This window comes from Elephas maximus, chromosome 9 (assembly GCF_024166365.1).
Source record: "Elephas maximus indicus isolate mEleMax1 chromosome 9, mEleMax1 primary haplotype, whole genome shotgun sequence".
NCBI classification, from domain to species: domain Eukaryota; kingdom Metazoa; phylum Chordata; class Mammalia; order Proboscidea; family Elephantidae; genus Elephas; species Elephas maximus.
In genome coordinates this window covers 106,341,053-106,360,365 of record NC_064827.1, presented here as the reverse complement: position 1 = coordinate 106,360,365, position 19,313 = coordinate 106,341,053, and the positions used below count along the sequence as shown (strand labels likewise).

The 19,313-nt window shown below is 41.9% G+C and overlaps 1 protein-coding gene across 15 annotated transcripts in view; it reads right to left on the bottom strand.

Moving 5' to 3' along the window:
- Window positions 1–19,313, bottom strand: part of AOPEP (aminopeptidase O (putative)) — a 464,323-nt gene that overhangs the window by 43,936 nt on the left and 401,074 nt on the right. Inside the window, exon 14 of one of the 15 annotated variants that reach the window (XR_007518652.1) lies at window positions 4,729–17,499. The exons of 13 other annotated variants lie outside the window; for them this stretch is intronic. Coding sequence is in view for 1 of the 2 variants with exons in the window: in XM_049895757.1 (XP_049751714.1) it covers window positions 17,437–17,499 (63 nt within the window). In the remaining variant the exon portion in view is untranslated. Of the gene's footprint in view, window positions 1–4,504; window positions 17,500–19,313 lie in introns of those variants that run through there. One more of the 15 variants, XM_049895757.1, reaches the window with a different exon arrangement.

The window sequence follows — 19,313 nt, the reverse complement described above, 5'->3', positions numbered from 1 at the left end:
AATTTGTGTAAATAACTTTCCAAAGTTATATAAAAGAAGTTAATTAAGTCTTTGGGTCAACTTTTCTGAGTGACCTACGTGAGCTGCTTAGCCTTTTTTTTTTTTCCTTTTGTTTTTCTCTTCTTCTCCAGCTCAAACTGGCATGTATTTTCTTAATTCATGTTAGAAATATTTCCCAATGACTTACTTAATGGAGAGGTCTGCTCTACGAAGACACTCAATGCCGCAGTCTAACAAAAGGGCACCAGACGCAGGAATGAGCGAAGCACGTGCTCACGGGGGGCTGAGCTAGCAGACTGGACACCAGGGGCGTCTGATAACCGGAGCTCCCAGCGCTAGTGTGCCCAAGAAATGAGCCACCATCTCTCTATCCCTAAGCCATAATAACAATATTTTAAAATAACACCTACCTCAAATGTTCTGATTTCAATTCTCCAACATAAAGATGAGTGCTAATGCCACTAAATATAAAACAACGTCACGCAAGCAACACCCCAAAATGGAAAGAATTCTAAGCTTTGAATACTTTGCAGATATATATGAAGCACAACAACAGTTGGATGGTTGGATTTTATGTTGTCATTTACAATATAAACAAACTATCAAATATTTTCCAATTTTTTTCCCCAAGGGAAAAGACAGTAACCATAATTTCATTCAAATTCACAATTTCCCCCATCTTCTCCAACTTTCAGAATCAGACTGTGGCGGATTATTTACTGCAGAATTTAATGCTTTTAGGAAACAATTACATCAACAGTAGACTCTTCTTTGTAACATTTGGTTAAACTTATTTTATATTGCCTATGTTCCTGGTGAAAAGTGATCCATAAAAATAAGGTGTTCATATGCACAGATAAGTAAACCTTAGGAATACTTTGTGTGAAAATAGTTTTTTCTCTAAATTATAAGTAATTAGCAAGTGGGAGAAAAAAAAAAAGCCGAGTTCCTACAGAAAATATAACCTTCAGAATCTTACATACAAAAACAGGGTCCTGTCCTCTCGAGTTTAAACAAGGAATAAAACTGAGTTCAAACAAAACTATATTTTAACTTCTATAAAAAGAATGTGCCTTTTAAAAGGCAACTCCTTAAGGGCTGGGACCAGACCTTGCTCATTTCACATGCCTGTCAAATATTTCCTGAATTGAAATAAAGCACTCAACGTCCGATACAATAAAATGGTAAAGTGTGCAAGAATACATCGATCAACAATTCAGTGATTTAAATGAATCTATGAAAACAAAATTTTTACACAGCTATACACAAAAACTCAGGCCAGATATGATTCTTATTTCTAAACTTGAACAAACCCAACAAATATACACATTTCCATTTAACAATTTAAAACCTTTTATAAACATTCTGTGCGATAACAGATTTAACTGATGAGTCATCCTATTTTAAAAGCTAATGGTAAAATAACTGAAATACCTCTTTCATTGCAATTAAGTGTAATCAATGCAATGATGGCCTTGCAATCTTTTCAAAAAGCTAATAAATAAATGAGATTGTACGATAAGGGGTCTGCTCTATGTATGAAAACTCAGTAGTTCCTCTTAGAGAAAGCTGTCCTTTTGTTTTCCATGGTCTCCTTGTTAAAACCTGCTACCAGATATTACAGTTTTTCAAACGTAGCAAAAATAATAGCTACCCAGAAATAACGTAAACCACAAAAGCGTTTGGGAGATGATATTAACAGGATTTGTAAGGTAAGAAAAAGGAAGGAAACAGAAGGAAGGAGAAACCAGTACAACCACTGTGTCCTCAGGTTAGAAAACTGATTCAGGAATGGGCGTACAGGGACATGTCTTACCTACTCTGAGGCAGGGAACATAATTTACAAAAAAATTTCACTCTTGGGTGAAAGTTTGTTCTGGGGCCTAATACTAACATTCCACTACCTCTAGTTCCTATCCTTTCTTCTCTATACGCAGACAGTCAAGACAACATAGTTGTCTTGTGGTTGTCTGTGGTTAGTTTTATTTTCTAATATTCTTTCTGTATTTGCTACCAAATTCAACTAAGCGTAAACTTTAGCCACACAATTACAATTTGGCAGGTCGTTTCTACCATAAAGTCGACAAGAGCAAAATATCCTTAAATATATTTGCTGCCAACCTCAACAAACGAAGAAAGGTGAGGGGGTGTTACGGAGAAATGTAAGGTGGGTAGTCAAACTATATGAATTATTGTTTTAAAAAAATAAAGGAGTAAAATTTTTATTTAATGAAAATACCTTGAGAATACTGTACAATCTATTATGAAAGTCAATGTCTTAGTTTTATTTTACAGAATGATTTAACATCTATAAAACACAGGACTCATATCGACTCAAATGCTATACACTTTTAAGATTCTAGTCCAGACGTTTTATACCCTGGATTAACTCTGAAATATTTTATGAGAAATACAGCAAAGGGTTAATTTTTTAAGGGTCACTTCTACACTTAAGGCCATGCATAATATTGAAAGCAACATGGACTTAAGAAGAGAAAAAAGCTTCACATACTTTCAAGAAACGTTTACTTCATTTTTAATTTTTTTCTTCCACCTCAGTAAGAGCTCATTTGAAGGGAATGAAAGTGATTACTGGGCCAGCATTCCTTAGGAACGAGAAATGGCTGGCTCAAGGACGCCTATCATGTGAGACGGTGAAACGAAGACGACGTAAGTGGGGAACAGAACAATAAAACCTCAGGGACGTGCACGATACCAGGCTTGTTTACCCAAAAGTTGCATGCTATGAACGAATGGCCGAATAATTCACAAGCTAATTATTTCCCATCATTATAGAAACTATTCCCCACTAAATGAGTATGCTGAAATATTGTTTTAAAACTGTTCTTCTAGGGCAAAACGTCACTTTACTGCTATGTACGCCTAATGGGAGCTCCAGCCTGGACTTCCGTCCCGCTTATACAGTAGCAGGAAATCTGAAATGCAGCCTTACTTGCTGCCACAGAAGTATTTTCTCATGTGAATTCCAAGTACTCAAAAGTCAATCAACAAGTCTTCAAAAATGTCCAACAGATACACGCTAATGGTGCTGCTAACTTAGGATTTAAAATCCTAGTAGGTCTGGGGTATTTCTCTTCATAGGTGCTGACATGAACATGATTAAATCTAAGATGTATTTTTTAGTGGCAACTGAAAATCTCAAGCACACACAAGTTCTTCCTAATAGACTCCTAGAGAAATTTCGCCAAAGCTGAAGGTAAGGTTTATTGTTTCTGTATCTTCCTTTATATATGTAACAATATGCTCATGTACAAAAACTACTGTGTTATTTTATTGGAATAATACATTCTAAAGCAGGAACACAACTCTTGGAAATTACCAGAAGCGTTAAGACATTGCTAGGTTTTCTGATTGTTTAAATTGTAATGGAAAATAGTCTATGGAAAATCTACTTTCCTTCACTCCTCATCCCTGCTTATATATAAATTAAACTTAGAATTTTTTTAAAAATAAAAAGCAGAAATGAAATAGTTTTCTTTATACAGGTTTTCAGTATTTTTTCCTAGGTGATTAAAGCTATTATAAAAAAAAAAAAAAGAAGAAGAAAACGAACACCACTTTTAAAATGCTCCTCTGGTCACTACTGCTTACTTTCCACAGGAAGTAACAGAAATTTTAACAGAATTTCTGTCACTTTGGCTTTTAAGATATCAACATTACAACATACCAATTATCATCTAAACATACTACTCCAAAGTGAAGCTTGGCTTACTTAAAACACATTTGAAAAACCAGCCAGCAAAAAAAAAAAAAAAAAAAAAGGTGGTAGTAGTTACATAAAATTTAAAATTACTAAATGCAACTGCCTAGGTCGAGAACCAATTTTTCTATTGATTTCCCGACACATGTTTTCATTTCAGAACTTTACAACAGCTACTTTTAAGACACAAATAAAAATGAACAGGCTGTTCCATCCAGGGCAAACCAAACGTTTTTTTAGAAAGCTTTAAAAAACTTATTTTCTTTCCTTAGCTATCCAACATTTGGCATAAGTTTCTAAGAAATGAGTCAAAAGACCAGAACTCCAGATCACACACACCTTGACAGAAGAGTAAAGAGGAGAACCACGCTCCAGAAACCAAAGCTAACCTGTTGAACATTTTCTAATAGAAGACTCAAGCCTGAAGCACCAATTTATGTTACTATTTTTCCTGCTGAATCTGTCCTTTTAAATGAGCTTCCTTGAGAGCATTAGAATAAATTTGTTAACCTGATCTATTTACTTGAAGGCCTGGTGAATGGTAACACACAAGAAAATGCACTGTGAAAATCTAAAACGTTTAAAAGTATGGAAGCGGCAGAACAAAAGCGACAGCCAGTGAGAAGCCTCCTATAGCATTTTTGAAGCGAAACAGAAACCCAGTCACATCCAAATGATTTCACCATGGCAGTGGGCATGCAAAGTCCTCAGAAGGGTTCATTAGCTGCGAGCACACCGGGACCGGGTTATGAGCAGAACGAATAATATGGAGCCAAATCTGAGTTTGTTTTTTTTTTTTTTTTTTCATTTCTGTTAAAGCTCATTTGGTGGAAAGACTGAGGTTAAGAGCAGGAAAATGAGAAGGGATTTCATAGATCTTGAAGAGACCACTCAATTCTTTTAACAAACAACAGCTGAAGGCCACAGACAGTTTGCACAGCCCGCAGCTGTCATAAAGTCCCGGGGGTGGGTAAGTGAAATCTGCAAGAGGAAAATGTCTTACTTACTGACGCTCATCACTTCAGGCAGCTGGCTGGTGCCTGGAGTCCTTCTACCTGATTAGTGGTGGGCGCGGGCTGATATCCTCGCAGAGCAGCGCCGGCGCCGCCCCCTCCCTGCCCAGCCAATCGCGGGAAAGGCCGCCGCAGCCCCGCCCCCGGGGGCGGCCAGTCGCGGGCAGGTCCCAGCTCCACCGCGCTCCTTCTCAGCCACACCCCGGGCTGGGAGCACTAGCTCGACCTTTTCTCGCTTTCTCCCGGGACAATCGCCTCCTACCCAGTAATTACCCTAATGAGAAGTTTTAGTCTCAGCATTTAAATAATGTACAAACTAGTTCCAACACAGCCTGCAATTCCAATGGTTTTGAGAACAAAGGCAATAATAGCTGTAACAATTCCTCTCATTTGGGGAATGTGAAGCCTTTCTCTCACTGCACACTGCGTTTAGAAAACCAAGTTGAAACCTCAAGCGGACCCGCCACTTCACAACGATACTAGTATTTTTTGGGGAAGAACACCAGACCATGCTACAGCTAAAAACGAAGGAAAAAGAAAAGAAAAGAAAAACCTCATTGTTAAAAAAAAGAATCAACTTCTAAGTCTGGTCTGTCCTGCAGAACAAATGCTCCTGGATCACTGGGAAGCAACGTGCAGGATGTACAGAGGTGTGGGAGAATCATTTCCCACGGTTTATAGATGATACGAAGAGAAGGGGGAACAAGCCACCCAGGACATGCTGCTGATAAACAATCTGTGTAATTCTTAATTAGAGCTGGCAAAGGTGGCTAACTGTGCACACTCAAATCAGCTGAATGACTACCTGTGCCCAAACAGGAAAACGCCAAATGCCAGAAATGGGTTTCCTGGGTGCTCCGGCAGCTTTAATGGCTAATGACTGGCGTCTTCACTGGAAACAACCAGAACATTCCCTGTGCACAGGAGAAACAACTGTAAACAAGCCTGGTAGGTAAAGGTCATCAGAAATAAATCCAACAACAACACAAAACTGCAACTACTACCAACTAGAGTAACTCCTTCAAAAATGATGGGAAAAGTTATTTATTGGGACTAAGTGAGAGGCAGGAGGTTCCTGTAAATGCACTTCCCAACAAAAACTGAAGAGATGATACAACCCCAAACCAGAGCAGTCTAACTCAGGAACGAAGTGATCCCTAGAAAATGATAGTCCATTCACAAATTCTGAATATTAAACTCTTCATTATAGTTTGAAATACACAATGGAATTTACAGGACAAGTAAAACTGTAACTGTAAAATAGGTGCTTAGAAAAATAAAGCATCAAAAGCCTTTTTATATTTATTTGCCAGTACTGGTCCGATCTTTAAAGTAATATGGCATCCGTTTACAAGAATACTGAACAGCTTAGAAGTTAAGTTTATACAAAGAATCCCCTAAGGTTTAAAAAAAAAAAAATCACAGGCAGTAAGCACTGGATGGAGGAAAAAAATACAAGCAATCCCTATACGAACTCTGCATAAAATAGGTTATGTGCGTCTTTCCCTTTTCTATGTATTTTTCAAAAACAGGTTTTTACTTCTAAAAAACGGCTGTTAAATATGGTTTTCAGTCTCAATCCATGTATTCACTAGGATATGCTCTAAAATTTCTCCATTTTTAAATGGCTACCATAATTGTTCACATTACAGAAAGCTAACTCAGTACCTTAATGTGCCACAAAGTACCATTTTTGTTTAGCAGCTAAGTTTGCCTCTCTAAACATAAACATGACAAATATTTAAACAGAATTTATAGTATAACTGTAAAAAAAACCATTTAAAAGGTTTGTAAACAAGAAAATCAACTAAACAAGTTAAAATGAGTAGAAAGAAAGAAAACAATTAAAACCAAATGTTAACACTTTCAAATGCCTACCTAACTTAAAACTTCAATGCCCTGAAAATAAAGTGACATTCTTAAATGCTTCTCCTAACCTATAAATGTAATCATAAACCAGCAAAATCAGGCGCCTGAGAACGAGAATAAAAATACAGAAAACCAAACCCATTGCCCTCGAGTTGATTCCAACTCATAGTAACCCTATAGGACAGAGCAGAAATGCCCCATAAGGTTTCCAAGGCTGTAAATCTTTACAGAAGCAGACTGGCACATCTTTCACAGAGCAGCTGGTGGGTTCAGAATGCCAACCTCTCCGTTAGCAGCTGAGCGTTTTAACCACTGTGCCACCAGGGCTCCTAAAAACATAGAAAGGACTCCCAAACACTTGTTCTGCAGGTGAGATAAACATGGCCAAGCAACTACTGAGAACAGGGAGGGAAGCTCCTCCTCTGGAGAAAACTTACTACACCCAAAAAACATTTCCTTCCAAAATTCACCAGAGTCAAGATTTAGAAATGGCCGTAAATCCTTTCTTAGTTAAGTCAATTCTGTGTGTGTATGAGACAGGACACGTCTTCTTAATTAATACACTTCATGCATGTTTTCATCAAGTGAATAAAAACATTAAAATCATTAAGTATCTTTTTTTTTTTAAAAAGTATTTTTCAGCTTGAAAAGCCCATGATATCTACATCAGATAATAAACATAAATATTCTGCAATGAGAAACGAGTGAATAAATATTACATAATACAACAAAATGTTCTTGCAAAGTAAACACCCAAGTACCCATGTTACTATCAGCCTCAGGGATCACGCAGACTTTTAATTTTAGCATTTATTTTCAAAAGCAAAAAAAGTTCCTGCCAAAGAACCTGTTGGCTAAATTTGCAATTTTGCTTTAAGTTGAAAGGTAGAAGGCAAGGCTTAAAATATCCCATAAACCACAGATTGTCTTGAGAGAGTTTCCACTTAAGATAAACAGTTCTCAACCAACAAGGCTGATTTCATTTCCCACTGATTACAATACTATTTGTTCAAGCTATTTCTATAATAACCATTCCCCTTTTTGGAAGTCAGATCAGTTATCCTATCCTAGAAAATGATTTTTTTTTTTCTTTTTTAAAGAAACCTTATCTGGGAAACGTACTCCTCTCTTCCTTCTTAACCTGAGCTGAGTCCTCTGCCCGCCCGGCAAGGCTGCAACCTCTCACGCACCGCCCAGCGCTCCAACCTCATCAAACCAGCGGCAACCCCTTTCCACGGCGTTTTAAAGCCAAATTCTCCATCACCAGTATCAGCTTCGCAGAGGCCTGCGGGACGAAGCTGCCCTAACATACTCTTGTTAATGACTTGTTAATGGCTGTGAGAACCGCATCGACATTTGTCCCCCGGGCACATTCATCTCTCACGGGAAATAATGACCCAAATCCGAAGCACGACGACAATGGATTTTGAATCTGAAAAAATACTTGACACAAGTAAGTAACTCCCTTTAGGAAAGCCAAGGACCTGGAAGAACATGTGGGGGCCCCCTCGACACTATCGACTCGAAGACTGTCGCAAAGGACGGAGCCAGCAGCATCCTCGACTTCGGCGAGGCGCAGGCAGTCCCCACGGGGAAGATGAGGGGCAACAAAGTATGTAGGGACTCTCACGTGTGCCCAAAAGCCTGGCAGCATACCTAATCCACAAAGGTTTTAACGAAGCAATGCCCCTGAGACGCCCTCCGTCGCCGTTCACCCTCCACGCCCCTGCCACTCACCGGATACCAGCAGCTCGGCCCTGGCTAAAGTCGGCCGGCGGCGCGCGTCGGGGCAGCCTCGCGGTTCCGACAGGAAGACCGCACACCACGCGTGGCCCAGGCAAAGGCTGGGACCCGGCGCCCAGGCGCGGGGAGGGACTGCCGACCCAGTCTGCGCGCGCCCAGGGACAAGCCGGGCGCACCGAGGCACCGAGGGAGGACGCCGTCCTGGCCCCGCACCCTTCCCCGGCCAGGCGCCCAGGGAATCCCCCCAGCACCACGGCCATCGACCAGGAAACCGAGGTTTGTGGAGGCCGCGTCCCTTCTCCGGGCACTGCGCGCTCTCCACCTCCCGGAACACATCCGTGTCTGGTGCAATTGATGAGACGCCTCCTCTTTAAAAACGACCGTCCTTCCCTCCCGAACACAAATAGCAGGCACTAGGGACACCTTCAGGTGGCAAGTCACCTGGAACCTGGGTTGATCCCCACCTAACTACTTACCTAGAGACCTGAGGCTCAACCTTAGTGATCTCCGTTTTCTCACCCATAAAAACATGACCCAACTTTCCAAGGTGTCAGGAAAACACTAGCATTGGCACACTTTCAGCCTGAAGACCCATTTTGCTCTTGGGTGTGAGTTCACAATGGTCGACCCTCCTTCCCCCGTGCTCCTGAAACACCAATGGTCCTACACAGGCTGAGATACTGAGGGGAGGAATGCAACCAGTGACCCTACCAAGATGTAACCACCAAATGTAAGCCAGTTACCAAATAAGCTCTCTCCATTCTCCTCCTCCCTCTACCTATTTCCAGCACGTCCTCTAGTGCAGGCCCTATGTCTGCATCACACCTGCATAGGTGCAAGGACCTGGGTTATAAACCCAGTTTGCGCACCCCAGGTAGACAGGCAAGTTTTGCCCAAGCATACCTCTGACCTTGGCCTTCTCCTGCCAACAGACTGAGGCAATGCTATGCATGCCAAATGTGTGCCATTCCATATGTTCATTTCCAGTCCCTAATCATCTTTGCCAGCCCTTTCTGCAGTCAAACCTTTACTCACTGCTATCGCCTGTTTTTCTGCCTGGAAGGCCCTCTCCCCGCTCTGATCACTTTTCAAGGGCCACCTTTTTCAAGAACCCTTCCCCAATTCCACCCTCCCAGAAACAATTTTTGCTTCCTGGGTTTTATTCTGTCATTCATGCCCATTTAGTGTTCTTGGCAGTCATCCTATTTTTCCATATAGCAGAATTATTTGAGTGCTGCTGTGAGCAATGCTCAGATTTCTGAGCTCCTTGAAGGCCTGGGAGAATGTCTGGGCTTTGACTCTCCCCCCAGCACCCACACAGCCAGTGGTGAATTAATGGAACCTGTCTTGTGGCAGGATCAGAGCTTCAATCCTGTGCCCAGTAGCACTGGTTCTTAGCACCCAAATGATGAAAGTGTGTTAAAATAGGATCAACTTTAAAGGAAAAATTAAAGGATAACAGACTTTTTAAAAAGCCTTACATCATTAATTTCTCGGGCAAAGAAAGCCATTACAGGTAAATGTCGTATCTCTTTCAGGGACATTTTCTATTAGGGAACTGTTGACAGCTTAGCCACTGCTGCTCAGCTTTATGCAAATGCAGATGTGCCGATTTCCCAGAGAGCTTCTCACATCTATTATCTCAGTTGACTTTGCAATGGCCTCGCAAATAGGGGCAGACATTACCCACAATCTTAAGAGATGACGAGAGGGGAGAGAGAAATGTCCGTCCAGTCACTCAGCACACAAGAACATGGGCACAGCTATTAAAACTATGTAAAAAATTTACAGATGTGTGCACCAACAAAGGATGTTTATAATGTTAAAAATAGAGGATCGTTTTCATTGGACTTTTCCTATGAAATGTTAATAAAAACAAACCATAGCAAACCAAAAAAAAAAAAAAAAAATTCCCAAGACAAAAGAAATGATGACTGTAATTCAATTATTCTTAAGTCAATAAAACTATGATAGTGGGGTCATTCTTTTGAATAGAGAAATGTCAATTCTCCCCAAACTAAAATGATAAATTGTGTGTCACAGTTAAAAATTTCTCTTTATATTCAGTAGTCGGCATGTTAGATATTACAGTAAGACAAAGTTCATTAAAACTAAAAATATGATTTCTTCTACTGCTACACAGTATGTACATTTTCCCTGAGAGTAGCCTTAAATAGCTGTAGGAAGCTATAAAACCCCTGAAAACCCACTTCTAATACCACACCCTATTTTTGTCCACTCTCCAACCTGTGAACTTCCCCAATGAACTCACCAATCTTTACATCAACATTCTCTGCTGTGGTAGGCAGAATAATGGCCCCCAAAGACGTCCATATCCTACTCTCCTGCAACCTGTGACACGTCAGTTTACATGACAAAGGGGAATCAAAGTTGCTCATCAGCTGACCTCAACATGGTGAGATTAGCCTGGATTATCCAGGTGGGCCCAATGGAATCATACTACGCGGAACAGGGAGGCAGGAGAGAGAACCAAGATAACCAAAGAGATGGCAGTATGAGAAGGACTCGGCCCAACCTTGCTAGCTTTGAAGATGGAGAATGGGACCACGAACTAAGCCATGAGAGCAGCCCTTAGGAGCTGGAAAAGTAAGGCAACAGGTTCTTCTGAAAAGGAGGGCAGCCCTGCTGATCACTGACTCCAGCACAGTAGAACTGATTTGAGACTTCTGACCTCCAGAACTGTACGATAATAAATTGGTGTTGTTTCAAGCCACTAAGTTTGTGGTAATTTGCTACAAAAGCTATAGACAACTAGTACATCTGAGTTCCAAGTTCCTCTTACAGCCAACGTAACTGCTTCTTAATCTCATGTAAGGGAAAATAAAGACATCCTTTAAAAACCCTCAGCTTTAGGTACACCTGGGCCCATCTGCTTCATTCTAGAAAGGGAAGATTTCCTCCAGGTCCCTCCTCCCACCCACAAGTACACAACTTTCCAGCTGATTTTCAGGCCCAAGTTTACTGGCTGGAATGTTTGCTGGGGTGGATGGGTTGGGCCGGGGAGAAGGCTGGATAGGATAGGAGGTCTGGTTAAAGCCCGCTAGGGTCTGCTTCCTTGACTGCTTCGCTGCTTTTATAGAATGACAGAGGCCAGGGCAAAGCATGTCAATGAAATAAAGGACAAACATGAAACGAAGCGCCACAGGCAACCGCGTCTTGATCAAATCTAAGAGTGATTCAAGCTAATAAGTAACATAACCCACCACCTTTGTCATGGCTTTAATTATCATAGCCAGCAAAAAATATTCAGGCCGTCCCTGTTTAGTGATGTTTTATTTACCCCTACAGGCTAAAGTCTTCATCACATGCAGAAGAGTTGTGTTCAATTCGACACATATGGTGAGATCACAGCCCAGTTTACTGTACTTCTGAAAAGTGTCACCCCCCCAACACACATATACAAACACACACAAGCCATGCACGCAGAGACACACCCCCCCCAAACTGTGAACACACAGTACTGCTGGGGCACACAGCGGTCGAGTGCTTGGTGGCTAACTGGAAGGTTGGCATTTGGAACTGAAAGGCTTGGTGATCTGCTCCCATAAAGATTACAGTCTAGAAAATCCTATGGGACAGTCCTACTCTGTCACATGGGGTCACTGTGAACTGAAGTCAACTACTCAATGGCACCTAACGACAACATATGAGATTTTTACAACCCTACATAACCAATTTAAAAGGCATTCTTTTTTCTGAGTTGTTTCCTTTATTCTCCATTTTTTGGGGACAAATCAATTTTCTCATGGGGCCATTTCCTACACGGTTTAAAGCACAAGTCACCACCGCTAAGGGAATCTTTCTTTGCCCCCAAATGTTTCACTCACATCCGTTAAACTTGGCTAAGTTTCTGAACAGCACAGAGCCTTTTGGTTTGAGAAGCCTGACAAAATGGCTAAGTGGTAAGAGGAATGGGAAAAGGTTGGCGCCTCTTCATAGGACCACAAGGTCAGTGCCATTACTTCCTTTTCTTGATGATGTACGGACATTGCTGGGTCATGGAACAGCTCGATTATGGCATTTCTCAAAGTTCACACTGTCATTTTTCTTTCCAGAGGGAAACAATGAACCAATCACCTTTCCAGGTGGACTCTTCACTGAGAAGTGACCTGCAATTCTCTACCATGTCTTATATTAGGAAAGGAACTTTTCAGATGGTTCCTAAGATCAGTGTTTTCTCTATCTTCAGCTGTCATTTGGTGTTACTTCCTGTCTGTGCAGCTCAAGAGGCCTGAGAGGAGCCAGGATGACCTAAAATTCAGACTGTTATCACTACACAAGAGGACGGAGAGCTGGGTGTTGCCCTGCCATGCGTGCGTGTGTGTGCGCGCGCGTGTGTTTGCCCATGTACTCCACTTCCATAAACAGGCCCCATTTCTGTGAACAGGCTGAAGACGAGGTAACGGGGAGGGTCTCGTCAGAAGTAAGTAAAGGAGGGGAGGAGAGAGACAGATTCTGAGGAAGCACTGGAAACAGGGAGCCCCAGGCTGGCGAGACGGCCTAAGATAAAATGTACTTAGAGGGGCCTCGACATTTTCCCTTCAGAAAATGGTTGTTATAATGTGGCTTTACAATGGTTCTAAAACTAGAAGCTAAATTTGGGTTTGTGTTTATCATCCACTTTACTAGCAGAATTGCACACCATAATATATGGCCCTGCTTTGTCTCTAGTTCTCAGAAAACTGTTCTTTGTAGCAATATAACTCTAAAGAGGGAAAATAAAACACAGAATAAAGAGGCCAGGCATGAAATTATCCAAAGGACAGGGAAGTGATGGCTGTTTGATTCTGTATGGGCAATTGTTCCTATAAATGTAGGCACAGGCCTGTGGGGAGAGGTTTGGGGAGGCAGAGCCCTCTGAGGGTAGCTGTGGCCTGTAAGTCACTTGACGGCCTCCCCGACCAGGGCCTGCTGGGACTGAGGGGGACTCACACCACAGTCTCTCACAAAATGAATGACTAAATAAACAAACATGATATCCATAGCAGGAATAAAATTAGTAAACTCATGAATTGCTTCTGTTCAAACAGCTTGTCCTAAAGCTTTTGAGAGTTTTAGGTAAAACGTTGTGTTTTCATTATGGAATAGGACTTCCTTGAAAGTGTGATCTCCTGTTTTTAGCTAAGCCAACGTATAATTAGCATTGGAAACAGCCATACAAAAACATAACACATGAATTTACTAACAGTTTCTATTATTCACACCAAGCCCCTGGGTAGTGCAAACGGTTAAGGCACTGGACTGCTAGCTGAAAGGCTGGAGGTTTGAGTCCACTCAGCGACGCCTTGGAAGAAAGGCCTGGGGATCTACCTCTGAAAAATCAGCCACTGAAAACCCTTCGGAGCACGCTTCTAGTCTGACACACGTGGGGCCGCCAGGAGTCAGAGTCGGCTCAACGGCAACTGGTATTAGGGGTACAGCAGGTTCACTACTGACTTCTTATTTAAAACGTATGTTGTTCTTAAACCAGACAATGCAATTTAACGTCACTGAATTTTTGTTCTGTGAAAACGAAGAGTAACTTGTGAATACCTCCTTTGAATGTAAAAGCAAAGATGGCCATCAGCCAATAGGTGATGGGTGACTTGTCTAGAGGCACAAAGCTAAGACCCTGGTAGCGGCTCCCAGGACTATGCCCGCCCACCCTCAGATCCCTGACACTGCTGTTCTAAACAGAACAAATCCAGTTTCTTTACACTTCTCTAGAAGATCTTATTTTTCATCCCCATATTACTTTAGGCATTTCTCTATGAATCCAGGACGCTCAAGATGCAGACTCCAACGCATATAAAGTGGCATTCTAGTGCTAGATATTTCAAGGCATTGAAGTTCCATTCGACCTCTGTCCATCCAGTAGGTCCACAATCCACCCTTCTTTCAAACCAATCGCTGGTTACTTGTTTTCCACATCCATCTAAATAGTGCCTGGTCTAACAAGAACCTTTAGACTGCCAAGTTCACCGACGATCCTGTTAAACTCGCCTAATCTCTAAACTCACAGTTGAGGTTACCTGAAGTCCAAGTCTCCAATAGAAACATTACTGCACACTGATCTGGGACTGCTCCCCCACCTCCTTCCTGATAGACACTGTGGGTCGGACCTGCCCACCCAGAAGTAACCTGAACTCTGTAATATAGAATCCCTGGAGTTTCTACAGGAGAAGGTGACCTGGGAAGACCAATAATGCCAATATCAGGGAGTCGTCTCCTACTCCTTCATGGACTCAACTTGCTACTGGCAAGGTCTACAGCTTCAAAGAATCCTGATGTAGAGCTAATTAAAAGTGCAGGGCAAGACCGCTCCTTAACGTTAACACCATCCCCTGAGCAGATCGTCTCTCTTGCAGATTACTCAGTATTATCTTGCATTGTAAAGATATGAACTTCATCATTCTGTGACAAGTTGAGCTATTTACAGCTACTTTTGTCTTCCTTCCCACCAGAATCTCTGAAGAGCCAGGCAGAGGCCTGCATTTATTTGCTGTAGTTACTAAGGGTGTGGCAGACGGGGGTTATGTCATTAGGCTTTTTGTCATTTCATTCACTTTTTATTCCATTTTGTGTGTTTATATTCAGTTTTAAAATCTATGCAAGTTGCCTAGAAACCAAAGCGAAGAAGAATTCACAAGTTGATGCACGCTAAGTTGCCAAGTGCTGCAAAACCCCATGTCCCTGCAACTAAGGTCTGGCCTGGGCTCATTCCTTGTTTGTCCTGTCTTTCAAGTTCGATGGCATCTAGCTTTCCAGGGAGGATGGGTTAGTTATACCATCGCTTTTGGTGTAACTAGAGTGAAATCTTCCCCCTCCCCCATCCTTCTTGAATGCACACTATTCCTCAGCAAGTTTATGTTCCTTCCCCTACATCAGGACAATATAACATCTGATTTGGGAGATACAGGTTTAAGTGATGGGGAATTTGCTTCACATGGCGCCTGGATGGACTAATGGCTGGATGAAAGGTTGAGAAGCATTTCCCACACTGACAGACGTTCGCATAGAGAGCTCCCTGTATGTCCTACCTGTCAGAGACGCCACGCCAACCTGCCCCCCCATGTCATCACACCTGTGTGCCCCTTGGGTAAACGGAGAGTTAAGTCAGAAAGCTGGCCAGGATCACTGGGAGTCAAAAATGGCAGGTGAATCTACCTCCAGCTGGTTAGCCGCTTGCTCTCACAGGCCATGGGCTACCTTATTCCAGTACGTCACTTCATAGTTGCCACGGTTTTTCAGGAATAAGCATTTCCCTTCTTAGAGGAGAGCCTGAAGGTGTGCAAAGAGCAGCTGGAGAGGAATAGATAGTGCTTAAGGCTCCCCCTTTTTATTTTAGCAAACTGGATGTTTGCCCCTCCTTAAATGCTCTTTCCTATGTCCTCCTGCAATCTCCTAGAAGGAACTAGGCCCAGATGCTTTATTCCTTGCACAAAATTGGGGTGAAAAGAAATGTGAACATCCCAGGGGGAAAATCCAAGTTAAAATTCCTGGAAAACACCTGAGTTCACTGAGCTTTGGTGACTGTGATCTCCAACAATAAAACTGTGATCTGTGATCTCAAACAATAAAGCTCTACACACTATCTCTGACCAAATGTGGCAATACTTCTGACAACAAATTTTAGGTGCCAAGGACAAAAATATTTTTCATGGCCATGTGTACAGCCTATCACTTCCTATCAATGAACTCTAATCAGCTTCCTGGTTAAAATAAACACGGAATGACTTCAGAGAGAGTGTTTCAGATAAAATGGTTAGGAGCTGAGAAAAGAGTTTTTGAAACACATTAAAGGCTAACTGCAGACCAAACAATATATTATTCCTGATTACTAACCAAACTGCCAATATGGCTCTAAGGTCTTTTTACTGAAAAACTACTAAGGTCTCCACGTGTTCTCTACAATTTTTATGCCCACTCTTATGCCAGAGACACCTATATCATAATTTATATAAAGGCGCACATGTTGGGTGATGTTCCAATGACGGAGCAGCTTATCAGCTGTGAAAGAAAAGTTTACCACTTTCTGCAAGTGGGACATTAAGAATTCATGAACTGCCAAATCACAGGGGGCATTTGATCCCGTGACAATCGCACCATCAAGAGATGACACACAGGGGCCAACTGCTAATGCGAGTTTGTGGCCAGGCTGGGAGGGTGACAAGATCAAAGGGCTATAAAAAGCCATAGTCCCACCAGGGTGACTTCACTCCCAGTGTCTCGGGATCAGTCGTGGTGCTCATGTTGACAACTCTCCCCCCAGCTCTCAGATACGCCGGCCTGACGACATTGGAACAAACCCTTTTACCTCCACGTTCTCCCCAGTCCATCCTGACATCTGCTGAAAGGAATGCGAGGCCACACTTGTGTTCCTCAAGAGCAAGTAAATACAGCTTTTATTTCATGGCAGATGTTTATGTAGGGTAATTAGGAAGTAAGGAAAGAACTCCAAAAAGGATTAAACACCTTTGAAAAGGATGAACGACCTCCCCTTCCTTGCTACATTTTCTCATCTTTTTAAGGGGTGCTAGTTTTTTTTTTTTTTTTTTTTTAGGGACGCGAGTTCAAAGTTCCAGGCGCTCCTTGGAAACTCTATGGAGCGGTTCTACTCTGTCCTATAGGGTCGCTATGAGTCGGAATCGACTCGATGGCACTGGGTTACTCTTAGGAATGTATTTAAGTTCTAGGATTTTTTCCACAGACAAATATTAAAAGTAGGGCCTGCTGGATAAATTCCATCTTCATAAATTAGAGCTTCAAAAACAAACAAAAAAAAAAAAACCAGAGGACTTTATTTTCATACTCTGAAATAACTAAGTTTTTCACCATCCTTCTAAGAAATCAATGGTACAATCTTAAAAAAGCAAGCAAAGCCACTCAAAAATTCCAACTGCCCTCAAGCAGAAGCTTAGAAAAAACTTAATCACACACACTCACACATATATCATTTTGAAGGAACCCTTAAACATAGCAGAAATGTGCAAAGATATCTCAATCACGAGATAGCAAAAATCTGGGGAGATTTAAAATACATGTATCTGTATAATCCTTGTTCTTCAGGAAGATTCAATGTGGCCACTGTCACAGGACCCTCTCTCTCGGGCTCACGCTCACCACTTCCATGACTGTTTTCCAGGGGAGCACCTGAAAGCACATGGCAAGGAGAGAGCTGGCCAAAGCGTGTAAGGTGGCAGGGGCTGCTTTCACTAACAGACAAGCTAAAGCCATGCAGCAATTCTTTTTTTTTTTTCCAAAAATGATCTAAATCTGGGGTCAAAGGGGTTCATTTATTTATTCAATTTATTTGTTTTTTGGAGGTAATATACACAACCAAACACAAAAAACCAAACCCACTGCCACCGAAATCTATTCTGGCTCACAGCGACCCTATAGGACAGAGTAGAACTGCCCCATAAGGTTTCCAAGGAGCTCCTGGTGGATTCGAACTGCGACCTTTTGGTTAGCAGCTAAAGCTCTTAACCACTGCGCCACCAGGGCTCCCAACCAAACATACATCTAGTCTAAACTTCTACATGTACAGTTCAATGACATTGGTTACATACTTCACACTGTGGCACCATCTCACTATCTCTACCCAAATTGTTTCATCACCATTAATTTATACTCTCTGCCTCTTAAAGTTCTCATTTACGCTTTAGATTAACTGTTGTCAGTTTGAACTTATATACGTAATTCATTACGAGTGTACTGTTCAAGGCAAACATTCTTTATTAAGGGAGCCAGATTGTTTAGTTTAATGATGGTTTTGGTTCAAGGTTTAAAGATTATTTCTGGGCAATATATTCGGTGGTTCCCCCAGTCTTAACGGATCCAGTAAGTCTGGTTTCCTTTTGAATTTGAAGTTCTGTTCAATTCCATGATTTTGCTCCTTTTGATTAGGACCCATCTATTGGGTCCTAGATCAAAACATTCAGTCATGGTAGCCAGATACTATCCATTTCTTCTGGTCTCATGGCAGAGGAGGTAATTGTTCACAGAGGCAATTGGACCTACAGTTCATTTCTCAAAGAGGTTCATTTAAAAAACAGCATATCACCCGTACAAAGGCAATTCTTTAGAGATTCCTAAGTATTGTTTCATTGACTGGAAACCTTTAAGATGTTCTGAACGGCCCTGAACTTGATTCAAATTGTTAGCTCTGGTTACTGACTGCTCCTGTAAGATGCACAATAAAACCAAACCTGATACCACTGAGTCGCTTCCGACACACAGTGATCCTACGTGTTTCAGAACAGCACTACTCCATACGACTTTCAATGACTGTGATCTTACAGAAGTAGATTGCCTTCTTCAGCGCTGCTGGGTGGATTCAAACCACCAACCTCTTGGGTAATAGTCAGAGCGCACACCGTTTATGCTACCCAGGGAACTAAGATGCACACTAGGTGCAGACGTATCAAACAAGCCAAGGATTACTGTCCTGTTTCAGGAAAAAGTGGATTGTGATTTGCATTAACAGCTTTTTTCCCCCAAATTATTAAATGAAATGCTAGGTGTATGGAATGTCTTCCCTCTTTTCTCCCTGGTTCATCACAAACGCAGAAGCATATCGACCTATCCAAGCCAGCCGTCAGAGAACCACAGCAAGGCCTGCTTCTCCATCTTTTTTAAAGAGCTCTATTACACATCATAAGGAGCCCTGATGGTGCAGTGGTTAAAGCGCTCAGCTGCTAGCTAAAAGGCTGGTGGTTTGAAACCTCCAGGCGTTCTGTAGGAGAAAGATATGGCAGCCCGCTTCTGTAAAGAAGCCCTGGAAACCCTATGGGGCAGTTCCACTCTGCCCTATAGGGGGGAACTATGAGTCGAAATCAACTCAACAGCAACAGGGTTATTATATATTACATGACCAAAACAATATCTGCTTTCTCAGTGTAGCTCATGTCAAATCAAAGACAGTCAGTTGATGAGAATGGAAAGCGTAATTGTTCCAATCACTC